The following is a 20,936-nucleotide window of genomic DNA, read 5'->3' as shown; positions in this document are numbered from 1 at the left end:
AGAAATGAGGTTGACCAGTATTCTCTGGAATGCATGCGTCGAAATAGCGATTGATGATATGAATGGCAGCGTTGTAATTTTTTGGAGGGGTATGGGGGCATTTTATTAAAAGGCAGTTACAGATCTGTATTATTCACATGATAAGGAGACAAAATGCTTATAACAAAGTAACTTTATAGTTGCCAGTTGAGAATGACAAAGCCGGATAAATTTAGGGAGTCACAAGTGCGTCCATAATCCTCCTTAACATTGCATTCTTTCATTTTTTTTTCAACAAATCGCTGCCATGTCGTTGCTTGTGTGACCCATTGTTCTAGTAACATACAAACCAAAAAAAACTTTTTGGGGGGCCCGTTTTCCGGTATTGAAAAGGTTTTGTGTGACATGCTGAGGTGGCTAAGTCTATTATTTTGATCTCTTGTGTAGCTAAATAACTTAATCAATATATTAAGGAACATATTACAAAAAGGAGAGCCTTAATATAGATTTCATTAATGCACTGGTTATCATCTGGCTTCTTCACAAATTTTCAAAGAGTTCAGTCCTGATATTAGGATAGCAAGAGATGCCTCCTGCTTGCCAAATAGTGAGCTCACATTTAGTGCTACTTCTTTGATCTTTCAGTAGTAATAAAGGAAAATCAATTGAATTTCCTTCTTGCCATGTTACAAGTTACATGATCAGAGATTTAACAGGCTGGAGCAGTCACAGAGTTCATTCGTGGGGGGCGATCTGAATCTTTACACACATGCCTGGTGCATATTCCTTAAGTGTTCTCAATACTGTATGTTCATACCAGATGAGCCATTTATATTTTACATAATCAGCATCAGTCCAGGTGCCCCCCTTACTCTGTGTGTGTGTGTGTGTGTGCGCTCATGTGTGTAGGGCCTCCTTTGTCTGCTGACACACGCGAAGCTCAAACATGTGTGAGTTTATAAAGCCTCTTTCCTGTTGCGAGCTGTTCACTAAAGGGATATTTGACAAGGAGGAAGACAATGAAGACGTCTGCTGTGCTGGTGCTGCTGCTGGTGGCCGCCTCGCATTCTGTGGCCAGTAAGTAGAGAAGATGCTTTTTAAAATTCTAGTCATTGGTGTTATTATGATTAAAAAAAAATAATGATAATTTATTATTTAATTTATTAAGATCAAATTTCTAGTGTAGCATGCTATCCATATATTAATGAAGTTATTGAAATGTTTGGGAATTTAATAAAAATTGAATTATAAGATGTAATCATAAACAAATAGTATTTTGGTTTATGATTACTGAACCACTCAAACATATATACTTTAATTTTATATTACATAGTATGCATTTGGTCAGTAATTGAATATATCGTGTAGTCCACATTAGTGGAAGATGGCATTGGGATATTTAAAATATGATTTGTGATACTGCAGAGCTATTTATGAGTTCACGTGAGAACTTGATCCCAAACAAGGTGTTTTTTGTTTGTTTTTTACTTAATTTCTCTGTCCTTTCAATTATTGCATGTATGAATGAAAGTTTAACAAATCTAATATTTGATGGTAGCAGGTAAAAAAGTGGTCTGTAACTCTCGACATGAATTTTTACATAAACACGTATAGGTTTAAAAAAAATAATAATGTTGAATGCCGAAAAATACACGTGGATGACACTTGTGTGTGCTGCTTTAAAAGATTAACATTTTCTTTCTTTTTGTTTTAATCCAAATTCAACCGTGTGACTTTTTAATCAGTGTTTAACTCGCACACAGCTGAGGGTCACATGAGAAGGATTGAAGGAAGCGAGGGCTCATTCATGCACCGTCGGACTCAGTTGGATGAATTATCAAAAACAAACAAAAAAAAATACATCAGTGATACTGGGTGACGGAAGACAAAAGTTATGCTCTAATCTAACATCGAGGTTTTGATTTTGTTCAAATTCTAAATCGTATATGAGCGATTTGATTTAGCAGTTCCACCATAGATTAAATCGCTCCCCAAAAAAGAAATTCCTAAATGGAATAATTTTCTTCTTCTTTTTTATCATTTTCATTTTAGATTCCAAAAATCGCTTCACTCGCTATCCCTCCTGGAACACCAAGCTTTACCCAATCTGGAAAGATGGAGACCTCCGTTACGCAGACTCCTGGAAAGGTTTGCACCTCAACACCTTGGTATTCATTCAAATATCAAACTATTGCCTACGTAAAATGGTACTTTTGAAATATACATTACGTCGCATGTCCTTTGATTGGCCTCGGACCAGTCTAGGGTTATTCGCTCTAAGTCAACTGGGTTAGGCTCAAGCTCACCTGCAATCCTAATGACGATAATTGATGGAGAGAAAATCGATATTTAAGCACTTTTGCGTTTCATGTTTTTTGTGTATTCTTTGAACAGGTGGAAAAGTAACATTCAATGTTGCCAATGACTCGCCAACTCTGACCGGAGCCAAAGTGACCTTCACCATCGACTTGGAATTCCCCCACAATCAAAAAGTACAGGCTGGTGGAGACGTGGTTTGGGCACGAGACTGCGTTGTTAATGGTAATACACACATTTGCATACACACACGACTTCAGAGCTACAGCAACATAGGCTGGCATTGGAAGGTCAACATTTTTTGGTGCACCACTTTGGTCCGATTTACACACAAAACTGTAATTCCCATAAAATGTGACCCTGAGCGATGATATTCTTTTGTTTTTTTCTATGTTTTATGTCACATTCTCATCCAGGAACAAAATATCTGGCATCCCAGGCTGTTTTCCCAACGCAAAAGACAGACTGGGAAGCAGTTTTCCCTGATGGTACACCAATCAAGAAGGACAAAAAGCCCAATTATGTATTTGTCTGGAAGACCTGGGGTAACTTAATCCGTCTTTTTACGATGCATTTCACATTTAGCGGTCATGTAGCGTATCCGTGTCACTCTATCTGTTCACATTTTGGTGGCAAAACTAAGCAATTTTGTGCCCTGGCCAGGTCAGTACTGGCAGGTGGCAGACGGTCCCTCGTCCACCCTGACCATCGACACAGCCGACATTCCACTGGGCTCCTACACGATGGATATCGTTATCTACCACTACCGGAGCAAGCAGAAGTTCATTCCTCTTGGTTACGCCTCCACTCAGTTTTCTATCACCGGTAGGAAATTCAGATGGATTTGAATTGAAATCTGCAGAGGACATTCAAGGGAAAAATTGGGAATTGTTTATGTATACTTGTGCTATTGATTTAAATGTATTAGTGATGATGATTGATCAGCTTGAAATTTTTATATTTATTTTAAGGCTGATTAGAATCATTCAAATCAATAACCGTTATTCACTGATTCATTATTCTTTGTCTGGAAGAAATCGTAAGGGTATATAAAATAACATAGTGGTTCATGTAACATCCAAGTCAGGTGGTTCAATGTTCGAAAAACCAAGAATTCCCAATTTTGTAGACACCTATGTTTAATATTCATATTTATAGAATTTATTTTAAATTATATTTATGAGCTGGCTCTTCTCTGGCTCCCAATTTTACCATTTTTAAAGTAAATTACTTCTCGCGGCCACGGAAGGATATCACAACAATGATGTCATTTCCAAAATGGCTGACAGGATGAAACATTGTTTTGTATTTTTTCTAAAATAAACCTTCAACAAGTATTTAAATTGACACATTCTGAACATTTCTAGGGGGGAAATAAAATATTATGAGGTTAGATTGAATTGGGCTCATTACTTTTTTTTATGCTAAAATGTATTTACATACAATGCAGTATATAATCACCCTAACGTTGACCTACACATAAAGCAAGAGGCCTGCATTAATATAATTGAAATGAATAAGAAAAAAACATAAACCATGAAAATATGTGGCTACTAGCAAAAATTATTCTGCCTATTGGTGACCCACAAAAGTTGACCCATTGATTGAAAGGGTGCTTTAAACGAGTCTGCTTCCTGCCCACCATCGCGGTTGTACGTTGCTTGCATATATTCTGGATGTGTACAGTACCAACAACTTTTTCTCTGTGCAGACCAAATCCCGTTTGCTGTCTCCCTGGACCAAGTGGACGACATCCTGGCTGGCGACATGAGCTTCGTCCTGAACAGGGCCATCGCCTTCAGCATCAGCCTGCACGACCCCAGCCAGTTCCTGAGCGGCGCCGACATCACCTTTAACTGGGATTTTGGGGATGACAGCGGCGCCCTCATTTCCAGGGAGTTGACCGTCACTCACACCTACGTGAACTCCGGCTCGTTCAAGCCCCGCGTGGTGGTCCAGGCGGTGATTCCTGACAAGTCCTGTGGCCCGCTAGCGGATACCACAACCAAGGCCCCGGCGCCACCCAGTGATCAGGAAACGTTGGGTATGCCATCTTGCGCTCATGATGACATGACAAGATTAGCCTCTGAATGTGGACGCAGCTAATTGTCGTTAAACATGTGACCTGTGGTAGCCCCTGCGCTCCCCTCTTTGGCTCCCGGCAAAGCAACTGGTTTGAGGAGCAACGCAATTCATTCGGACACAGAGGAAGACAATAGTGAGGATGAGACCTCCACCTCTCAGCCCGCCCAGGAAGAAGCTACGGCCAAGATTCCCTCCCCCACCAACTATGAGGCACGTGCTGACCCTGCCTCTAACACGCTAAGCGAGGGGGCCACTAGCAATGGAGCGATGGAAGGTAAAGATGGCTGCCGACACGGGCACCTAAGTGGGACAAAAGTGATGATGACTCTATTCATGATTGACCAAGGCCATAGAAAATAATATTTAAAATTTGAGGTTTTCATGTTGTACTATTCACACAACAATTATAACTTTGTGTTAAATTAAACAGGCCCAGATTTCACACTAAGTCAGGTTGAGAGAATTTTTTTCTTTCTTTCTTTTTTTTTTTGTTGTCATTTTTAGTTTCATAAGTCAAATCAAGGGTGAAAAACGCTGGTGTAGGTAACAATGGCTCAAAGTAGGACCATCGTCATGATTTGGACACAAATGACTCCTGTGTTGACCCTATTTCTGATGGACTTGTGTACATGATGCCCGACTGCCCTTTTTTTTCCTCACCAGGTATAAAGCGACCATTGTTGCTGACAGGCCAAGCCGCCGTTGTCCTTGTTGCCAAGAGGGAAACCAAGGACAAACCCAGTGAGGATGACTGTGTGACATATCGATATGGCTCCTTCTGTGCTGACATTCAAGTGGTTGGTGGGTTCCTTGTCATATTAATTATTATTCCACTCCCCTGATCAAACTTCTCAAAAGTTATTATCAGTGTCAGTAATTAATATTTTCTCTGTTTTTCAGAGGCTGTCAAGAAAGTCGAAATCGTCCAAATGGACAACAGCCTCATAGCAGGACCAGGAATGAACAACAAGGCTATTGATCTCACTGTAACCTGCCAAGGAAGGTGAATGCACCATCAGCTAAAAATTCCCAAGTGGAACCTCATCAATCTGTTTTAGAACGCTGGTCGTCCTTTGATTTGTTTTTCAACTTCAGAACTGGGATGCACATGCGCTAACCACTCACAGCATTTTGTTATGATCGTTAAGCTGTAAAATCTGAAATCTGTCTAATTGAACTTGATAACAAGTGATGCATATGTTGTTGTATTCCTTTGAACGCAAGTCCACTTCACATTACTTCCTGCATGCATTTGATCTTTGAATTTGATTCTAAATTCATTACTGAGGATGTCTCTTCTGCTCACTCAGCTTCCCCAAACAGGTGTGCAGCATGATTCTGGATGCAGAGTGCTTGCAGCCCATTCAGACCACGTGCAACAGGGTTGAGCCCTCCAAAGAGTGCCAGATGGTGTTGCATCATTTCTTCAACAACTCCGGCGTCTACTGCATCAACGTGTCCTTGGCCAACGACGTCAGCTTCGCCGTCACCAGCGCCAAAGTCAACATTGACATGGGTAAGTGTTGTGAGTCTCAATTTCACTCTTTCTTTTGACTTAAACCTGCTGACTGTCGCGATCTGTTTTTGTTTCAGGCTTGGGGCTGTCCTCTTCCAGCATCATCACCACCGTGATGGGTGTCATGCTCCTCGCTTTGTCTCTAGGAGTAGTGGCATTTTCTTACAAGTAAATGCTTTTTCATTGTTCTATCGATCTGTCAGTCTGTCTGTCTGTCCATGTAATACATCTAATCTAATTTGATCTAATCTAGGGTACTAAAATTTTAAAAACAAACATGGTTTTACCTTTCTTCTTGCCATATTATTTTTTTCTTTTTGAAAAACTCATTTTCAACTTATGAAACTGAATCCGAATTTTTTTTTTCTTAGAATATTCCAAATTTATTATCCAAATATTCCAACCTAAATCTTGTAATTTTATACAATGAAACTCGCAAGGCTAACGTTCTTCGACACTACAATATTTAAATTGTCCAGCAGAGGGTGCACTTTGCCTTCAAACTTTTTACCTCTACTCCTTCCAAAGACGAGAGCCCCTATGCCGATTGTTTTACATGTCTCCCGGCTCCAACACATCTGATTCGTATTCTCGGAGCTGATCATTTCTATTCCAACTTGGTGAATTAATATAGGATCCGGTCAAACTAAACCAAACTTAAAAAAATACCTTTGCCACCGTTGCACTAAAATAAATCTAAAGAGTACTTCGCCTCATGGTGGCGCAAAAGGGAAAGTCGTTATCGACGTTGCAGAACTCCATATCCCAGGAGGCTGTTCTTGTCTGTTCTTAACTCACCAAAATTTAATTCATTGTTCATTATTTTTTTCATGAGCTGCAAAACATTAGCAGCTCACATTTGAGCTAAATCCACAGAGATTGAAGTATTCGGAAATGTCGACACCGATCATGCCAGAAATGACACATATTTTGGGGGGCACTAGCCGTTTTTTTGGTTTCTCTGTTACTCGAAGCTGTGCCCAATAGTCTACTTCATGACATTATCAATCAACTCAACCTCACTAATGCCACTACCCGGCCGGTAATTTATGTATGAAAAGAAAAAATAACATTTGTAAAAATATTGTGGTTATGACTGCAAAAGACCAAATTTGTCACTACTTAAGATTTGTCCATCACTCAACAGGCGCCTGAAGTCCTACCAACATTTGAAGAAAGACATCAAGGAGGGCGAGGACCCTCAGGCTGGCTGGCGTCACAATGGTTCCACAACGCCAATGCTGTGGAAGTTGTTCAACAGGCGAGGAGTGGTCGATCAACGTCCCCTGCTGCAGGACAGACTAGTGTGAACGAGGCCCCCGTACGGCATCTCCACAGTTGCAGCTTCTCTTCAACGCTCCCTTTTTATACTTTTTTAAAAAGATCACTTTTTTTAAACGTTCAACACATGTATCAGCTTGTTGTGAATCAAAATATGTCGCTGAGTTATACCAAATTTTTGTCCTTGATAAAGAACTTTTGGGACTCAAATCAAAGCATTAAACAGCTACTGCCTTTGTGTATTTCCATTAAACTTTGCTTGGAGCAAGTATGCCCTTTTTTTTTTTTTAAACATTAACAATTTTGGTGGTGATATAGTCTGGTCGTGTTCAACATTTCATCATATAGGATTGTAAGTCTAAGATGGAACTGAATACAAAGTAGAAACACGAGACAAATTTACTTGTCACTGGATTTTATTTGGAGCCAGGATGAACACTTTTAAGAACTTTAAACAACCAATCTGGCAACTGACCGAGAGACACATGTCTGGAATGGCTTCAAGAACAATGCAATTCAATTTCCTATTTTCTAGTGCCTTTTAATATTCTTCTCCTTCCTCCTCTCCTTCACCCTCGATGGAGTCGACTCCAACCTCCTCGTAATCCTTCTCCAGAGCCGCCATGTCTTCTCTGGCTTCTGAGAACTCGCCCTCCTCCATGCCCTCGCCGACGTACCAGTGCACAAAGGCGCGCTTGGCGTACATCAGGTCAAACTTGTGGTCCAGGCGGGCCCATGCCTCTGCGATGGCGGTGGTGTTGCTCAGCATGCACACGGCCCTCTGGACCTTGGCCAGGTCTCCACCCGGAACCACGGTGGGAGGTTGGTAGTTGATGCCCACCTTGAAGCCAGTGGGGCACCAGTCCACAAACTGGATGGTACGCTTGGTTTTGATGGTGGCGATGGCGGCGTTGACGTCTTTGGGCACCACATCACCACGGAAGAGCAAGCAGCAGGCCATGTACTTGCCGTGGCGAGGATCACATTTGACCATCTGATTGGCGGGTTCAAAGCAGGCGTTGGTGATTTCGGCCACGGAGAGTTGCTCGTGGTACGCCTTCTCAGCGGAGATGACGGGGGCGTAGGTTGCCAGGGGGAAGTGGATACGAGGGTAGGGCACCAAGTTGGTCTGGAACTCTGTCAGATCAACATTGAGGGCACCATCGAATCGAAGGGACGCGGTGATGGAGGACACGATTTGACTGATCAACCTGTTCAGGTTGGTGTAAGTGGGACGCTCGATGTCGAGGTTCCTGCGACAGATGTCATAGATGGCCTCGTTGTCGACCATGAAAGCGCAATCGGAGTGCTCGAGGGTGGTGTGAGTGGTCAGGATGGAATTGTAGGGCTCCACCACGGCGGTGGACACCTGAGGAGCCGGATAGATGGAGAATTCTAGCTTGGACTTCTTGCCGTAGTCTACGGACAGACGCTCCATCAGCAGGGAGGTGAAACCTGAGCCGGTGCCACCTCCGAAGCTGTGGAACACCAGGAAGCCCTGGAGGCCAGTGCACTGGTCGGCCTAAGGACACAAAGACGACGGATGCGACATTAGGACAAAGCATCCATGTTAGCGCCATACAACCATGTTGAGTGTTTGTAAAGCTACACACCAGTTTGCGGATCCTGTCCAGCACCAGGTCAATGATCTCCTTGCCAATGGTGTAGTGTCCGCGGGCGTAGTTGTTGGCGGCATCCTCCTTGCCTGTGATCAGCTGCTCGGGGTGGAAAAGCTGGCGGTAGGTTCCAGTGCGTACCTCGTCTGAGGAGATTCCGTAAAAAAAAAAAAAAAACATCACTATTTGTTAGGTATGTTCTGTAAAGCCCCCCCCTTTTCTTTTTCTTTTTTTTTACAGCTGCAGCTATATAAATAAAAATGTATTGTCATGTATATTTGTATAAGGGTTTTACCAATGACAGTGGGCTCCAGGTCCACAAAGACGGCTCTGGGGACGTGTTTTCCAGCTCCAGTCTCGCTGAAAAAGGTGTTGAAGGAATCATCTCCACCTCCCAGTGTCTTGTCGCTGGGCATCTGTCCGTCTGGCTGGATGCCATGCTCCAGGCAGTACAGCTCCCAGCATGCATTGCCAATCTGGACGCCAGCCTGACCAACGTGGATGGAGATACACTCGCGCTGTGCAGGGCAAGAATATTCAAGTTAATTAAGATTAAGACTTTCTGCTAACAATGTCATTGCTGTAGCTAAAAATAAAACCAAACGTCATTAATATTGAATAAATCGACTGCGCCCCCCATCGTTTTTTGCACGCGTTGCAGCATGAGATGCCACCTTGCTGCATTACAACCCACAACATACAAAAAGGCTGAGAAACCCCCACCCCACCCAAAGACACACACACACACACACACAAACACACACCACGCAAGAATAAAACACCCTTTTGTTATGTGCTGTCTTTTATTTTCTCGTTCTCTTCTCTGTCACTCTCCTCTTTTCGCAAGGAAATGCAAATAAAACGCGCATGCGCGTGCACACTAGTTCTGGAATATTCCACTTGTTCTCCTCCACTGAGGATGCACAATCACGGCGTTGTACGAGTAAAAAGGGGGCAAAATACGATGCAAATGAAAACATTTAACTCAACGTGCTGAAAATTCCATAATCTCAAAAGACAAGATAATCCTTATTTCATTCGGGGAAAAAAACGTTTGTGCTAATGAAGCACAATTTTTGACGTGATGTGTTGCTCTTATACATGCGTAAAATGTATTCAATGATGAATTAATAAAATCAAAATTCATAAATTAGTAATGAGCGGCAATAGAAAAGCATTAATGACTGCCGACCCAGCTGAGCCCCTCCCTGCCATCCGACGTCGTTTGCAAGGAGCAAGGTTTATTGAAAAAAAAACAAACATTTTTGTTAATTCATAGTCCAAAATTCGGGACAGAAATTTACTAAAATATAAAATTATAGCTATATGATTTTTTTTTAATTTGGTTCATTTGAGGTCCCACCTCAGCACCACTGGTCATTGTTCGCATCCACACGTACACACACACAAACGCACACAGCATCGCAACCTGCTACAATCGCTGTACATCAAATCAAATTGATGAGCTGCAATGACTTAATTAAACATATCAATTGTTAACAGTGCATTTAGACTAAATTAAATGAGATAACGTTGCATAACCAAAGCCAATATAACGACGGCGGTACTAGAAGGAGCCGACAAGACCTCCTTTTTATGCAAAGAACCTCTATAAAAATAATAATGATAATAATAAAAAGCCAACATTGTGTACACAAAAAATGATCGCTGAACTCACCATATTTTCGACTAGGACTCAAAGCAGGAGAGAGGAAGAAGAAAAATATATGTTCTTTGTATTTTTGAAGACGTTTGCGTTGCGTGTTGTACCCAACGGGGTCGATGCAACAACTGCTGAATGAGAGGGCGGTTCTTGCACATTTATACACGCACGGCAGCATTAGGGCAAAGCGAAAAGAGCACTCTGCTGCCCCTTGTTGGTGGCATCAACGTCTCTTTTGTGTGCGTGTGTGTGAATTTCCCCGATGTGCAATATTGGGCAATGGTGTACATAACCAATATGCTCAAACTCTGCTATTAATATATTAATATATTAAATTGCGATTTGTTTTCAGCTATGTTCCCACTTGAATCATGCTTCATTGCTCTTCACTAGAAAGCGATGACCGCTTGTCATCTTGCAGAGACATGAACAAAGCCTTCCATGCATGCCATGTTTAAGGCGTGGCATTTCGCATCAATAGAGAGCAGCATGGCGCACATGTATGTAATCTACCTTTTTCGTTGTTTGACTGGCCATTTGCTGGTTGCATTTTACAACATTCACAATATTAGCAAGCATTATTACATTTTCTTATATATTTCATGCCTCTATTTGCCTTTACGGTACGGTATGGTTACTGCAACTATCTCTCTATCTATCTATCGATCTCTCTCTCTCTCTCTCTCTCTCTCTCTCTATATATATATATATATATATATATAAAATGTCTTTTCATATTAAAAATAACTATGATATTTACATATAATTTATATTCTAATAATGCGACAAAATGGGAAATGGTTGAAATAGCATTGGAGGAATAGCAAACCTAACAGGAGACAAAGACTTTTCTCAATGTATGTGTCTGATGCGCTGTTTGTAAAAGCCTAAATTGAAGCTACCATGGTTGCACAGGCTCACCATGATGGCCGCCCAACCTCCTCTTCGCTCTCCTTTGTGTCCTCGTTTTCTGCAGTGATGTCACCCAGTGGGCCGATCACATGACCTCCGCGTCACTCACTCACTCTGTGGTTTTGGGGTGTTTCCTCTCTTTCTAACCTCTCTGCGAACCGAAAATGACTGCTGTGGGTTGTTGTGATGTGCAAAGCAATGGGTTGTAGCACTGTGTTTAGCTTCGTAGCACTTGTCTTCATTTGCCAGCATAAGGCCGAGTTTGCACAGTTTGCTTGCAGAACACTCAGGAGTGCTTGTATGCAAGGAAGAGTGATGGAGGATGGTCGGATGGATGGACAGACAGACAGGAAGTGAAAACTGGAAAACATTCTCTCCTCCTCCTCCTCCTCCTCTTCCAAGCCAGCAGCTGTGGCAAAGAGAGAGTCGAAGCAGCTGCAGTCCGAGAGTAGAATGATGAAAAGATGGGAGTGGTCCTCTTCTGGCACGAAAAGCGACTGTGTAGCGTCGTGCAAAGAGAACATGACACCATTCCCCAATGACAGAGCATGTTTTCCATCGAGCACAGCAAAAGCATATTCAAACAGCAATACATCACATTTTTTGCCTCATAAAAGAAGAATTGGAATGATTTTTCTCTTGGAATGCTTTCCTCCAGTTTTTTTTAAATAAAACAGTATTGTGACATATTTGCAGTTTCTCCAAGGTGAATGACTTGCAACGCTACCTTTAATTTGTTTGGATTTGAAAAATATTTTCTCCGTAGGAATGATGGAAATTACGTACTGTACAAATTATATTTGAAGTAACATTGTAACATGGATGAGTGTAAAAATACAGTCGCTCAACCCACCGTTAAGAGACAAATTCTGCATTAAAGAGAAAACAATATAAAACAGCTCCCAGGTGTCTTAATAAAGTCTATTTGTGGGTTGGTTCGATCTCACGCAAATGCCGAGTAGTTTTTGTTCGCATGACAACAAGGGCAGAGCCAGCGGCTGCTTGTTGTTGCCGACTTGCCGCATCGCCCAGTTTTCTGACATCTCTTATGGCAATCTTTCCAAAAGCGAGAGCATCAAATCTTGTGATTTTTTTGTGCGGCATTATTGGAGACTTCTGACAACCCGAGCAGAAAATGTTCTTCTCACCACCACTGAATAGCACCTGGACAAAGACAGGACAGGCAAATTTCTCTAGGCGGGGATGGATATGTAAATTAGTTGCATTTACAAGATTCAAAACCATTCACTCAGACACATTTTTCGAAGCAGACAATCTCACACTACATGGATGAGTAGGTACCCCAAAGACCCAACAACCGATATCTAAACACCCATCCATCCATTGTCTTAACGACTTATCCTCACAAGGATTGCGGGTGTGCTGGAGCCTCTCTCAGCTGTCTTCAGGCAGCAAGCAGACAATTGAAGACAATTTTCCTTACTTAGCGGATAAAAAAAGTCTACACACCCGTATTCTATTACCAGGTTTTTATGATATAAAAAAAAATGGGCAAACTTTTTGATTGGCGGGCCACAATGGGTTCTAAAATTTGACAGAGGGGCCGGACCAGGAGCAGATGGATGGATGGAGTGTTTTGGTAACCTCACCGCTTGGGAGAAAAAAAAAAATTTCATTTAAAATGAAAGTGAAAACGTTTAACGGGCCGCATGTGGCCCCCGGACCGTAGTTTGCCCACACCTGCTGTACACCCTCATGACTGTGGCTGTGGCTGTGCTTGAAATTAACACAAAACATTCAAATGCATGCCAAATGGATGTCAGCACACACCTGCCACCAGAGTGCTTTTGGTCAACACCAAAAAAGTATTAAACATGCTTAAGCTTTTATTGAATTATTTTTTTTTTTTGCTTTCTAGCATTTATACTAATTCTCACTCGTTTTTGGAACTACTGATAATTCCCTCTATCTTAATTAAAGGTCCCCGTTCCAGCTCAAAGAACAAAAAATACCCCAAAGCATGATACTAGAAAAATAAGCAAATACAGGAGTATATTTGTTTGGTCAGTTTCGCATAACTCATCAAACTCCATGGAAGTAGTCTGCTTTATTTTCACTTTTGGTGAGAGTTGAACCTTGGCAGAGGTCTCCACTAATCTGCAAATGGTCATTATAGCATAATTAATACAACACAAGATTTGTAAGACTCGTGACATAAATTTGGTAATTTACTAAAGTGATTCGACTAATGTAGAGAAATTTGAGAGGAGTGCCAATTGCGTCTGGCTTTGAATGTCTATTTTTAGCCACAGCAGATCCAAAGGCAGAAAATTTCAAGCCTCGGGGGAAACTTGTCAAAGAATTTCTTTTGTTGCTAGTAACCGAGGTGATGAGTTTCTCAATAATATTAATGTTTGTGAAATATTTAATGCCGAGTGTTGCCTTAACCACGCCCTGTTATATATACTCATCGCAATCTATCGAACACTGTTCTAAAAAGCTGAATAAGTGCAACCACTCTCAAGTAGAGGACATCAGCGTGAAGCAGTCAGGAAGCTGCCTCAGCCACGCAGGGCAGCTGCTGCAGGGTTGCTGCTATTTAAGCCGGGTCACGTGGTAACCAGATAAAGGCGGTCTTATGCGGATACTGGGGCTGTATCCAGGCAACGGTGCTATTCATCCCCTAGCAACCGTTAAATCTTGGGAGGAGGAATGGGGGTTGGGCCATCTGTGCTTGTACATGACTGGACAGGATGACCTCATTTGTCAGCTAAACCCCTTGGAAACAAAGATCGGGCACAAAATCAGTCTGGGACTAATAATATATGTTGTTTACTTCATAAATAGGGATCAGATCCAGATTACAAATGCGACCTCGTAAACTTGTCTTCTCACTTGGGGGGAATAATGCTTAAACTCATCAGTTTTTTGCTAAGTGCGGCCAATGCAAATGCTTGATAATGTAGGGCAACATTTATCTGCGGATGGGTCAGATGGATATTGCCTTAGCAGGTCAATTACATGTATTATGCATGAGACTCAGCAGATCAATAATGTTGCCTCCCTGTGCATCTAATACAGTATATACATAAAAGTTATGAATTCAACTAAAAACAAAAATTAGTGATGTTCTTGTGATACAATTATATAAAAATTGTGTTCATTTAACAGTAGTTCATTTAACTGCTTTGTATATGAAGACGTTTGATGATTTAATAGGGTTGATATTATCATGATTCAAGCGCATTTTATTGTATGGTCTTTGTTCTCACTAGTAAGACAATTCCGCACACTAGTTAGAATGACTTACTAATAACTCCATATTTGGGATGGCCATTCAAAAAAAATGTTTATTTGTTAGCTAGCCCTGAACATGTTTACTAGTTGGACCTCAAGGTGTTATTAGCTCACCAAAGACCTTTACTGCCAAGGTTTAATTGTGTACTAGTAGGCCAAAAGCGGCACTGTTTAGTGCTTGGATTCAATTTACGGCCGCGTGAGCACCCACAAAAATGTTGAGAAACGCCGATGTATGTATCCTTTACAGGGCTAGGCACTTGACCCTTTTTTTGCCGGCCAGTCCCCCGCCCCGCAACCGTGATCTTGTTACCGTTGTGGCCTCGACCCTCTGGCCTTCTTCATAAAAATTGAAGGCCCCCGACCCTAAAAAAAAAAAAATGTAATGCATGACGTCGCCGTGGGAGAGATGATAACGACAGAGGTTTATTTTAAAAATCATTGTTCGTGTAAGAAGAGACATGAGACGTTCAAGCTGCCTGTCCTGCTACTGGGCATATTATGGGCATATTATGGTGGTGTTTCATCAAACCACAGCGGGTTAACAGTTTGTCTTCCCCTCTGTTCTGTCAGCCTTTGGTATTGCCCCCCCCTCTTATAATGGTATGCCCCAGTAGCAGGTACGAGGCCTGGGTTACATGGCGTGGGTTACGTAATTTCAGAATAAAGAAACACACACTGCTGTCTCATGTCTCCTCATATACAAACAGCAATTTTTGTACTTTGCCCGTTTCACGAGCAGGTTCATTTTACACGTTTATAGGCTGGACTAAAATCAACCTCCAGCCTTTGTTAATCGAACCCTTTTATAAAATTTGTCACCCTCGCCCCAAAAATGGGCGTCCGGACTGCCCAGCTTTGATTCTTTATTAGGAGTCTACTAGTACATGACATACCAACGAATTGGGTCTTGAAGTGTTACAATTGCGGTTGAGCACGGAACAGTAAGTACTATGTTGCTGTCGTTCAAACAGACGTCGTGGGTTTGGTATCAAGCCAGTGTCCCAATAACAAACCACTACCAGTCATGCGCGGAAAAAAAATCTGTAGGACTCAGCTTCATCGGGAAGGAAATCCAGCCTAACAACTTTGCTCAACAAATCATTTGAGTGATGTGCTGTGGTGACTCCTGAAAGGACAAATTGAAAAAAAAAAAAAAAAAAAAAAAAAACACGTAACACTATTGTTCTGTTGTTTTACCTGTGCAATGGATTCTTACTACTGATGACGAAGAGCCTTACTAATTTTTAGACCTCAAGCTGTATATCAAGGATATGGACTAAATGGTCAAACGGCTTTCACTTGGTTTGCCTTATATGAGATGATTCAACATTGTGTTTCCAGGTTACTGTCTGGGGCCTGCCAGGCTGGCTGGTAGCATCACGCTTGAAATTACGCAGCATTTTCCTCTCAGTGAGCCATGCTTGCTGCACAATGCCGGGTGGGGCCAGGGAGGAGGTTTGTGTGACCGCGGTTGAGATTAGCCAATAGAAAGCCGCAAAGGGTTTGCGTCCATCTGACTGACAGTTGATTGTCCAATAATAAGAGAGCACTTGAAGTCGCCGCGCCTGCGATCAACCAATGGCGATAATCACGCGGCGGCGTGAGGGTGCGTTAGTATAAATACTGTCGGGAGCCGCTGTGAGCGCCATAACGTCTTGCATCGACCGCGTTACAGTCGAATTGTAAGACATTCCTCACCGGACTTTCTTGTAACCTCATCGATTGGCCGGTCAAGAGAAGCAAAAATGGTAAGAGTGGTTTTAAAAACTTCCAAGAGTTGCTGACCATAGTTGGCGTGTTTATGTCCCATTTGTCCCCGGTAAGAGATGGGGGGGGTCGTAATAAATGTCGGCTATTTTTATTAACGTGTACTTTTGGTGGCAATTCGTCATGAATTGTGTTCATAATATGTGACATTAAATTCCCACTGGGTTTTCACGTAGCAAGTTGACTGACGCAGAAGATTGCTCACGGGGCACTTTTGAATTTCGATTGACAGAAAGACCGGCCGGCCGTATCCAAAGTCCACTGGGTTCTACGCAGACCGCAATTAAAGAGTTGCGCTCTCAGATGGGTGATGATGCGCACGGCGTTTGCGCGTTTGCGTTTAGCATGACATGACCCACGCCCAGTCACCCAATCCCCGGAGAGGAGGAGGGTGGGTGAGGGTGGGGGCAAGGGTTTGGGATGAGGCAACGTACTTTCACCATGTCGCTGGGCCTTCAAAAATGCATGCTATTAGTAATTAATCCTGATCAACAGTCTGCTATTCAATGGCCACCGACCTGCAACGTCATGTGCTAAAGTGCGAAGGATAACTAAATTGTTGCTTTATAGATTGCCCCTGAAAAGTTGACGTTTTGGTTTAAGAATAAACAAATAAAATAAATTGTGGCGAAATTACTTATATGTGAGCAACTTCACATGAAATCTCAATTTTAAATTACATCCACCCCTCCCCCCTCCACCACACAGCAGAAAGTCTTAATCTTAATTAACTTGAATATTCTTGACCTGCACAGCGCGAGTGTATTTCCATCCACGTTGGTCAAGCTGGTGTCCAGATTGGCAATGCATGCTGGGAACTGTACTGTCTGGAGCACGGCATCCAGCCGGACGGACAGATGCCCAGCGACAAGACTATTGGGGGCGGGGATGATTCCTTCAACACCTTCTTTAGTGAGACTGGTGCTGGAAAACACGTCCCCAGAGCTGTCTTCGTGGACCTGGAGCCCACTGTCATTGGTAAAACCTTTGCTCTTGTACAAAACAGTTTGTAGTTTACATGATATGATGTCGGGCTGTGAAATTAATCAAAATACAATTATGATTATTATGCTCAACGTTTTATTTATTTATTTTTTAAAATAGTACTCATTTTACAATCTCTAATACTATAGTGATTATAGTTAAGTTCAAAGTTAGAGTGTTTTATTGAAATGTTATAACACTTCAGAGGCAAAAAAAAATGTTTGAGTAATCTTGATTTCAATTATTACGAAACAATTGTGATTAATATTTTTTTCATAATCGAGCAGCCCTAATGCAATCATTTCTACTGAATCTCCTCAGACGAGGTGCGCAGTGGAACCTACCGCCAGCTTTTCCACCCCGAGCAGCTGATCACAGGCAAGGAGGATGCCGCCAACAACTACGCCCGCGGACACTACACCATCGGCAAGGAGATCATTGACCTGGTGCTGGACAGGATCCGCAAACTGGTGTGTAGCTTTACAAACACTCAACATGGTTGTATGGCGCTAACATGGATGCTTTTGGAATGAGGGAGGAAGCCAGCGGACCACACTAGTCTTTGTCCTAACGTCGCATCCGTCGTCTTTGTGTCCTTAGGCCGACCAGTGCACTGGCCTCCAGGGCTTCCTGGTGTTCCACAGCTTCGGAGGTGGCACCGGCTCAGGTTTCACCTCCCTGCTGATGGAGCGTCTGTCCGTAGACTACGGCAAGAAGTCCAAGCTAGAATTCTCCATCTACCCGGCTCCTCAGGTGTCCACCGCCGTGGTGGAGCCCTACAATTCCATCCTGACCACTCACACCACCCTCGAGCACTCCGATTGCGCTTTCATGGTCGACAACGAGGCCATCTATGACATCTGTCGCAGGAACCTCGACATCGAGCGTCCCACTTACACCAACCTGAACAGGTTGATCGGTCAGATCGTGTCCTCCATTACCGCGTCCCTTCGATTCGATGGTGCCCTCAATGTTGATCTGACAGAGTTCCAGACCAACTTGGTGCCCTACCCTCGTATCCACTTCCCCCTGGCAACCTACGCCCCCGTCATCTCCGCAGAGAAGGCGTACCACGAGCAACTCTCCGTGTCCGAAATCACCAACGCCTGCTTTGAACCCGCCAATCAGATGGTCAAATGTGATCCTCGCCACGGCAAGTACATGGCCTGCTGCCTCTTGTACCGTGGTGATGTGGTGCCCAAAGACGTCAACGCCGCCATCGCCGCCATCAAAACCAAGCGTAGCATCCAGTTTGTGGACTGGTGCCCCACTGGCTTCAAGGTGGGCATCAACTACCAACCTCCCACCGTGGTTCCGGGTGGAGACCTGGCCAAGGTCCAGAGGGCCGTGTGCATGCTGAGCAACACCACCGCCATCGCAGAGGCATGGGCCCGCCTGGACCACAAGTTTGACCTGATGTACGCCAAGCGCGCCTTTGTGCACTGGTACGTCGGCGAGGGCATGGAGGAGGGCGAGTTCTCAGAAGCCAGAGAAGACATGGCGGCTCTGGAGAAGGATTACGAGGAGGTTGGAGTCGACTCCGTTGAGGGTGAAGGAGAGGAGGAAGGAGAAGAATATTAAATGTCACTTGATTGATAAACAAAAAATTCTCAAAAGCATTCCAATATGTTGGTCAGTTCAAAGTAGGACATGTTCATAAAGTTTGAATAAAACATGGTATGTGAAGTGGTTTTGTTACGCGTGATTCTTCATAAATGTTGTTGCACTACCTCAGTGCTACTGGAATTCAAAATGCCACATCAGCTTCATATGACAATCACAATTTGTAGACTCCCTGTTCACTTTACCTTTGGTCCCCCTGCTGGTGGATCTGAGCTGCAAGAACTTAATTGAAGAATTGCTTTTTCTACATCGTGTCCTTTTCAAAGTTATGGGTGAGTTTGAGCTTTTCCCAGGTAACTTTGGGAAAGTCAAGTTCAGTGAAATGGTTGGCAATGAAATTAAGTTAATTTACAGTCTCTGTCTTCATTTAAAGACAATTGTCGTTTGTTTTTAAAAAAAAAATTATTGCACAAACTCTATAATTTCCGCAACAACTGACCATACAAATTACCGTAAAGGGTGTTAGTATTTAAGATGTATTTATCAAGAAATAAAAAAAAGCCATTGTTCCTATATAATTTGCATTGCACACAGCCATATTTTAACAAAAAATAATTACAGACGGCTGTTCAACAAATACATCTACTGAAGTCTAATTGGCACAATGTAATCTCAACGGTAGCATGGTCAATATCGTGAAGCTGAAGATGATTAAATGTCTAATGCAAATGATATTGTAAGACTTTTCAATGAATGATAAAATTATTCTTTAGTTTTTATATATTGTGCGCACAGATTTATGCCACACCTTTGTTCATTCAGAATTTATACGTAGTGATGGAAAAATTAAGCTTCATGAAGCACTTGTGAGATTATTTTGCTCGTCTAGGTGATGCTCTTGGTTTTAAAGATAACGGCGAGTGCAATGGAAGCGTATTACATTTCCCAATGCATCTTCAAACCAAGAGTGCCATCTAGAGGAGTAAAAAAAATGTTCACAAGTGGAGAATGTCACTCGCAGCGGTAACTGAGGGAGCAGGTGCCCCCAGCCATGCCAGTGCATGTGAAGAGGTTGTGCTGGTCTTCAACACGAAGATGTGCTTGTCTTGCTGGGGGAGAAGGAAGAGCACGCAATGGGAAAAGGCAAAAACTAGACAGGTAGATATGTGTGTGTCTGACTGCGGTGGTGTAGATAGTCGTTTATGAATAGTTTACTTCAAAAATCACCGTCACTGCTCACTGGTTAGTATTTGGGACTTTGCCATGTGGCAGAAGAAACAAAAATGGTTGGATTTGGGGCACGCACATCGAGGGCCTCTTCATCTCAAATTACCAGCCTTCTCCCTGGTTGTTAGCGCCAAACTTTGCAGTTATAAAATAATTATAATTGTAGACGCCAAATATGGGTCAAACGTGTGAATGCACTACGTCTGTTGAGCACTGTGTGGCGCTGTGATCGAGCATATAAAGAGAAGAGGAAGAAAGAGCGGCAGGTATTGATTTAAAGGGCATGCATGTTTTGACCACTTTGGCAGAGTTTGTACGACCCTATGGGTTGTGTTTTAGAGTGATTTTAAGACTGAGAATTGAAAAATAATCCATACGTTTTAGCAAACCACTCATGGACTCTCTAATGAATGACACAGCCAAGCAACAACAGGTAACAAAGCCGCCAGCGCGTCAAACCAAGCCAATCCAAGCAAATAAGTAATCAATACTTCACGAGCCCACTAGTAGACGGGCTAGTACAATAATAATAGTTCATTCTTGTTTTAATTGGACCATAACAAGTCTTCCAATTACATGTGAAAAATGTTGCTCTTTCAAATATTTGCTGTGACTGTAAAAAAAACAATCAATCAAGAGCTGGACATTTCTGCTATCTGTGGACAAGGGATGCTAATGCTAAAACCTCGTAGAAAACCCACACAGACAGAAGGGATGCTAACTCCACACAGGAGGCCTTAAAATATTGGACTCTGCACTCGAGAAA

At 42.6% G+C, this 20,936-nt stretch overlaps 3 protein-coding genes across 3 annotated transcripts; 2 read left to right on the top strand and 1 right to left on the bottom strand.

Annotated features, from left to right (window-relative positions):
• The first annotated feature begins 902 nt into the window (after positions 1 to 902).
• On the top strand, positions 903 to 7,445 carry pmelb (premelanosome protein b). Its single transcript, XM_088292196.1, has 12 exons — positions 903 to 1,056; positions 2,032 to 2,127; positions 2,374 to 2,520; positions 2,712 to 2,840; positions 2,959 to 3,120; positions 4,007 to 4,339; positions 4,430 to 4,654; positions 5,044 to 5,181; positions 5,281 to 5,383; positions 5,691 to 5,896; positions 5,974 to 6,064; positions 7,044 to 7,445. The coding sequence occupies exons 1-12, from the start codon at positions 999 to 1,001 to the stop codon at positions 7,204 to 7,206; spliced, it is 1,851 nt and encodes a 616-aa protein (XP_088148322.1). The 5' UTR covers positions 903 to 998; the 3' UTR covers positions 7,207 to 7,445.
• Positions 7,446 to 7,575: 130 nt separating this feature from the next.
• Positions 7,576 to 10,637, bottom strand: LOC148339943 (tubulin alpha-1B chain). Its single transcript, XM_088292197.1, has 4 exons — positions 10,472 to 10,637; positions 9,089 to 9,311; positions 8,791 to 8,939; positions 7,576 to 8,699 (listed from the first exon to the last, which is right to left on the bottom strand). The coding sequence occupies exons 1-4, from the start codon at positions 10,472 to 10,474 to the stop codon at positions 7,719 to 7,721; spliced, it is 1,356 nt and encodes a 451-aa protein (XP_088148323.1). The 5' UTR covers positions 10,475 to 10,637; the 3' UTR covers positions 7,576 to 7,718.
• A 5,608-nt stretch (positions 10,638 to 16,245) lies between these two features.
• On the top strand, positions 16,246 to 19,066 carry LOC148339942 (tubulin alpha chain). The gene is made up of 4 exons (XM_088289321.1): positions 16,246 to 16,377; positions 17,152 to 17,374; positions 17,702 to 17,850; positions 17,981 to 19,066. Exons 1-4 carry the CDS (start codon positions 16,375 to 16,377, stop codon positions 18,959 to 18,961), a joined length of 1,356 nt encoding a protein of 451 aa, XP_088145447.1. The 5' UTR covers positions 16,246 to 16,374; the 3' UTR covers positions 18,962 to 19,066.
• Positions 19,067 to 20,936: the final 1,870 nt, after the last annotated feature.

This window comes from Idiotropiscis lumnitzeri, chromosome 3 (assembly GCF_059441095.1).
Source record: "Idiotropiscis lumnitzeri isolate Australia: NSW breed Sydney's pygmy pipehorse chromosome 3, RoL_Ilum_1.0, whole genome shotgun sequence".
NCBI classification, from domain to species: domain Eukaryota; kingdom Metazoa; phylum Chordata; class Actinopteri; order Syngnathiformes; family Syngnathidae; genus Idiotropiscis; species Idiotropiscis lumnitzeri.
This window is presented reverse-complemented; position numbering and strand designations above follow the sequence as displayed.

Bases quoted from the DNA above. Each gene is read 5' to 3' on its own strand.
- pmelb (XM_088292196.1), top strand. From the start codon at position 999: ATGAAGACGTCTGCTGTGCTGGTGCTGCTGCTGGTGGCCGCCTCGCAT. The intron at 5,182-5,280 runs GTGGGTTCCTTG...TCTGTTTTTCAG, and splicing joins TGCTGACATTCAAGTGGTTG to AGGCTGTCAAGAAAGTCGAA. The intron at 6,065-7,043 runs GTAAATGCTTTT...ATCACTCAACAG, and splicing joins GTAGTGGCATTTTCTTACAA to GCGCCTGAAGTCCTACCAAC.
- LOC148339942 (XM_088289321.1), top strand. The intron at 17,375-17,701 runs GTAAAACCTTTG...GAATCTCCTCAG, and splicing joins CCTGGAGCCCACTGTCATTG to ACGAGGTGCGCAGTGGAACC. The intron at 17,851-17,980 runs GTGTGTAGCTTT...TTGTGTCCTTAG, and splicing joins TGGACAGGATCCGCAAACTG to GCCGACCAGTGCACTGGCCT.
- LOC148339943 (XM_088292197.1), bottom strand. The intron at 8,940-9,088 runs GTAAAACCCTTA...GAATCTCCTCAG, and splicing joins CCTGGAGCCCACTGTCATTG to ACGAGGTACGCACTGGAACC. The intron at 8,700-8,790 runs GTGTGTAGCTTT...TTGTGTCCTTAG, and splicing joins TGGACAGGATCCGCAAACTG to GCCGACCAGTGCACTGGCCT.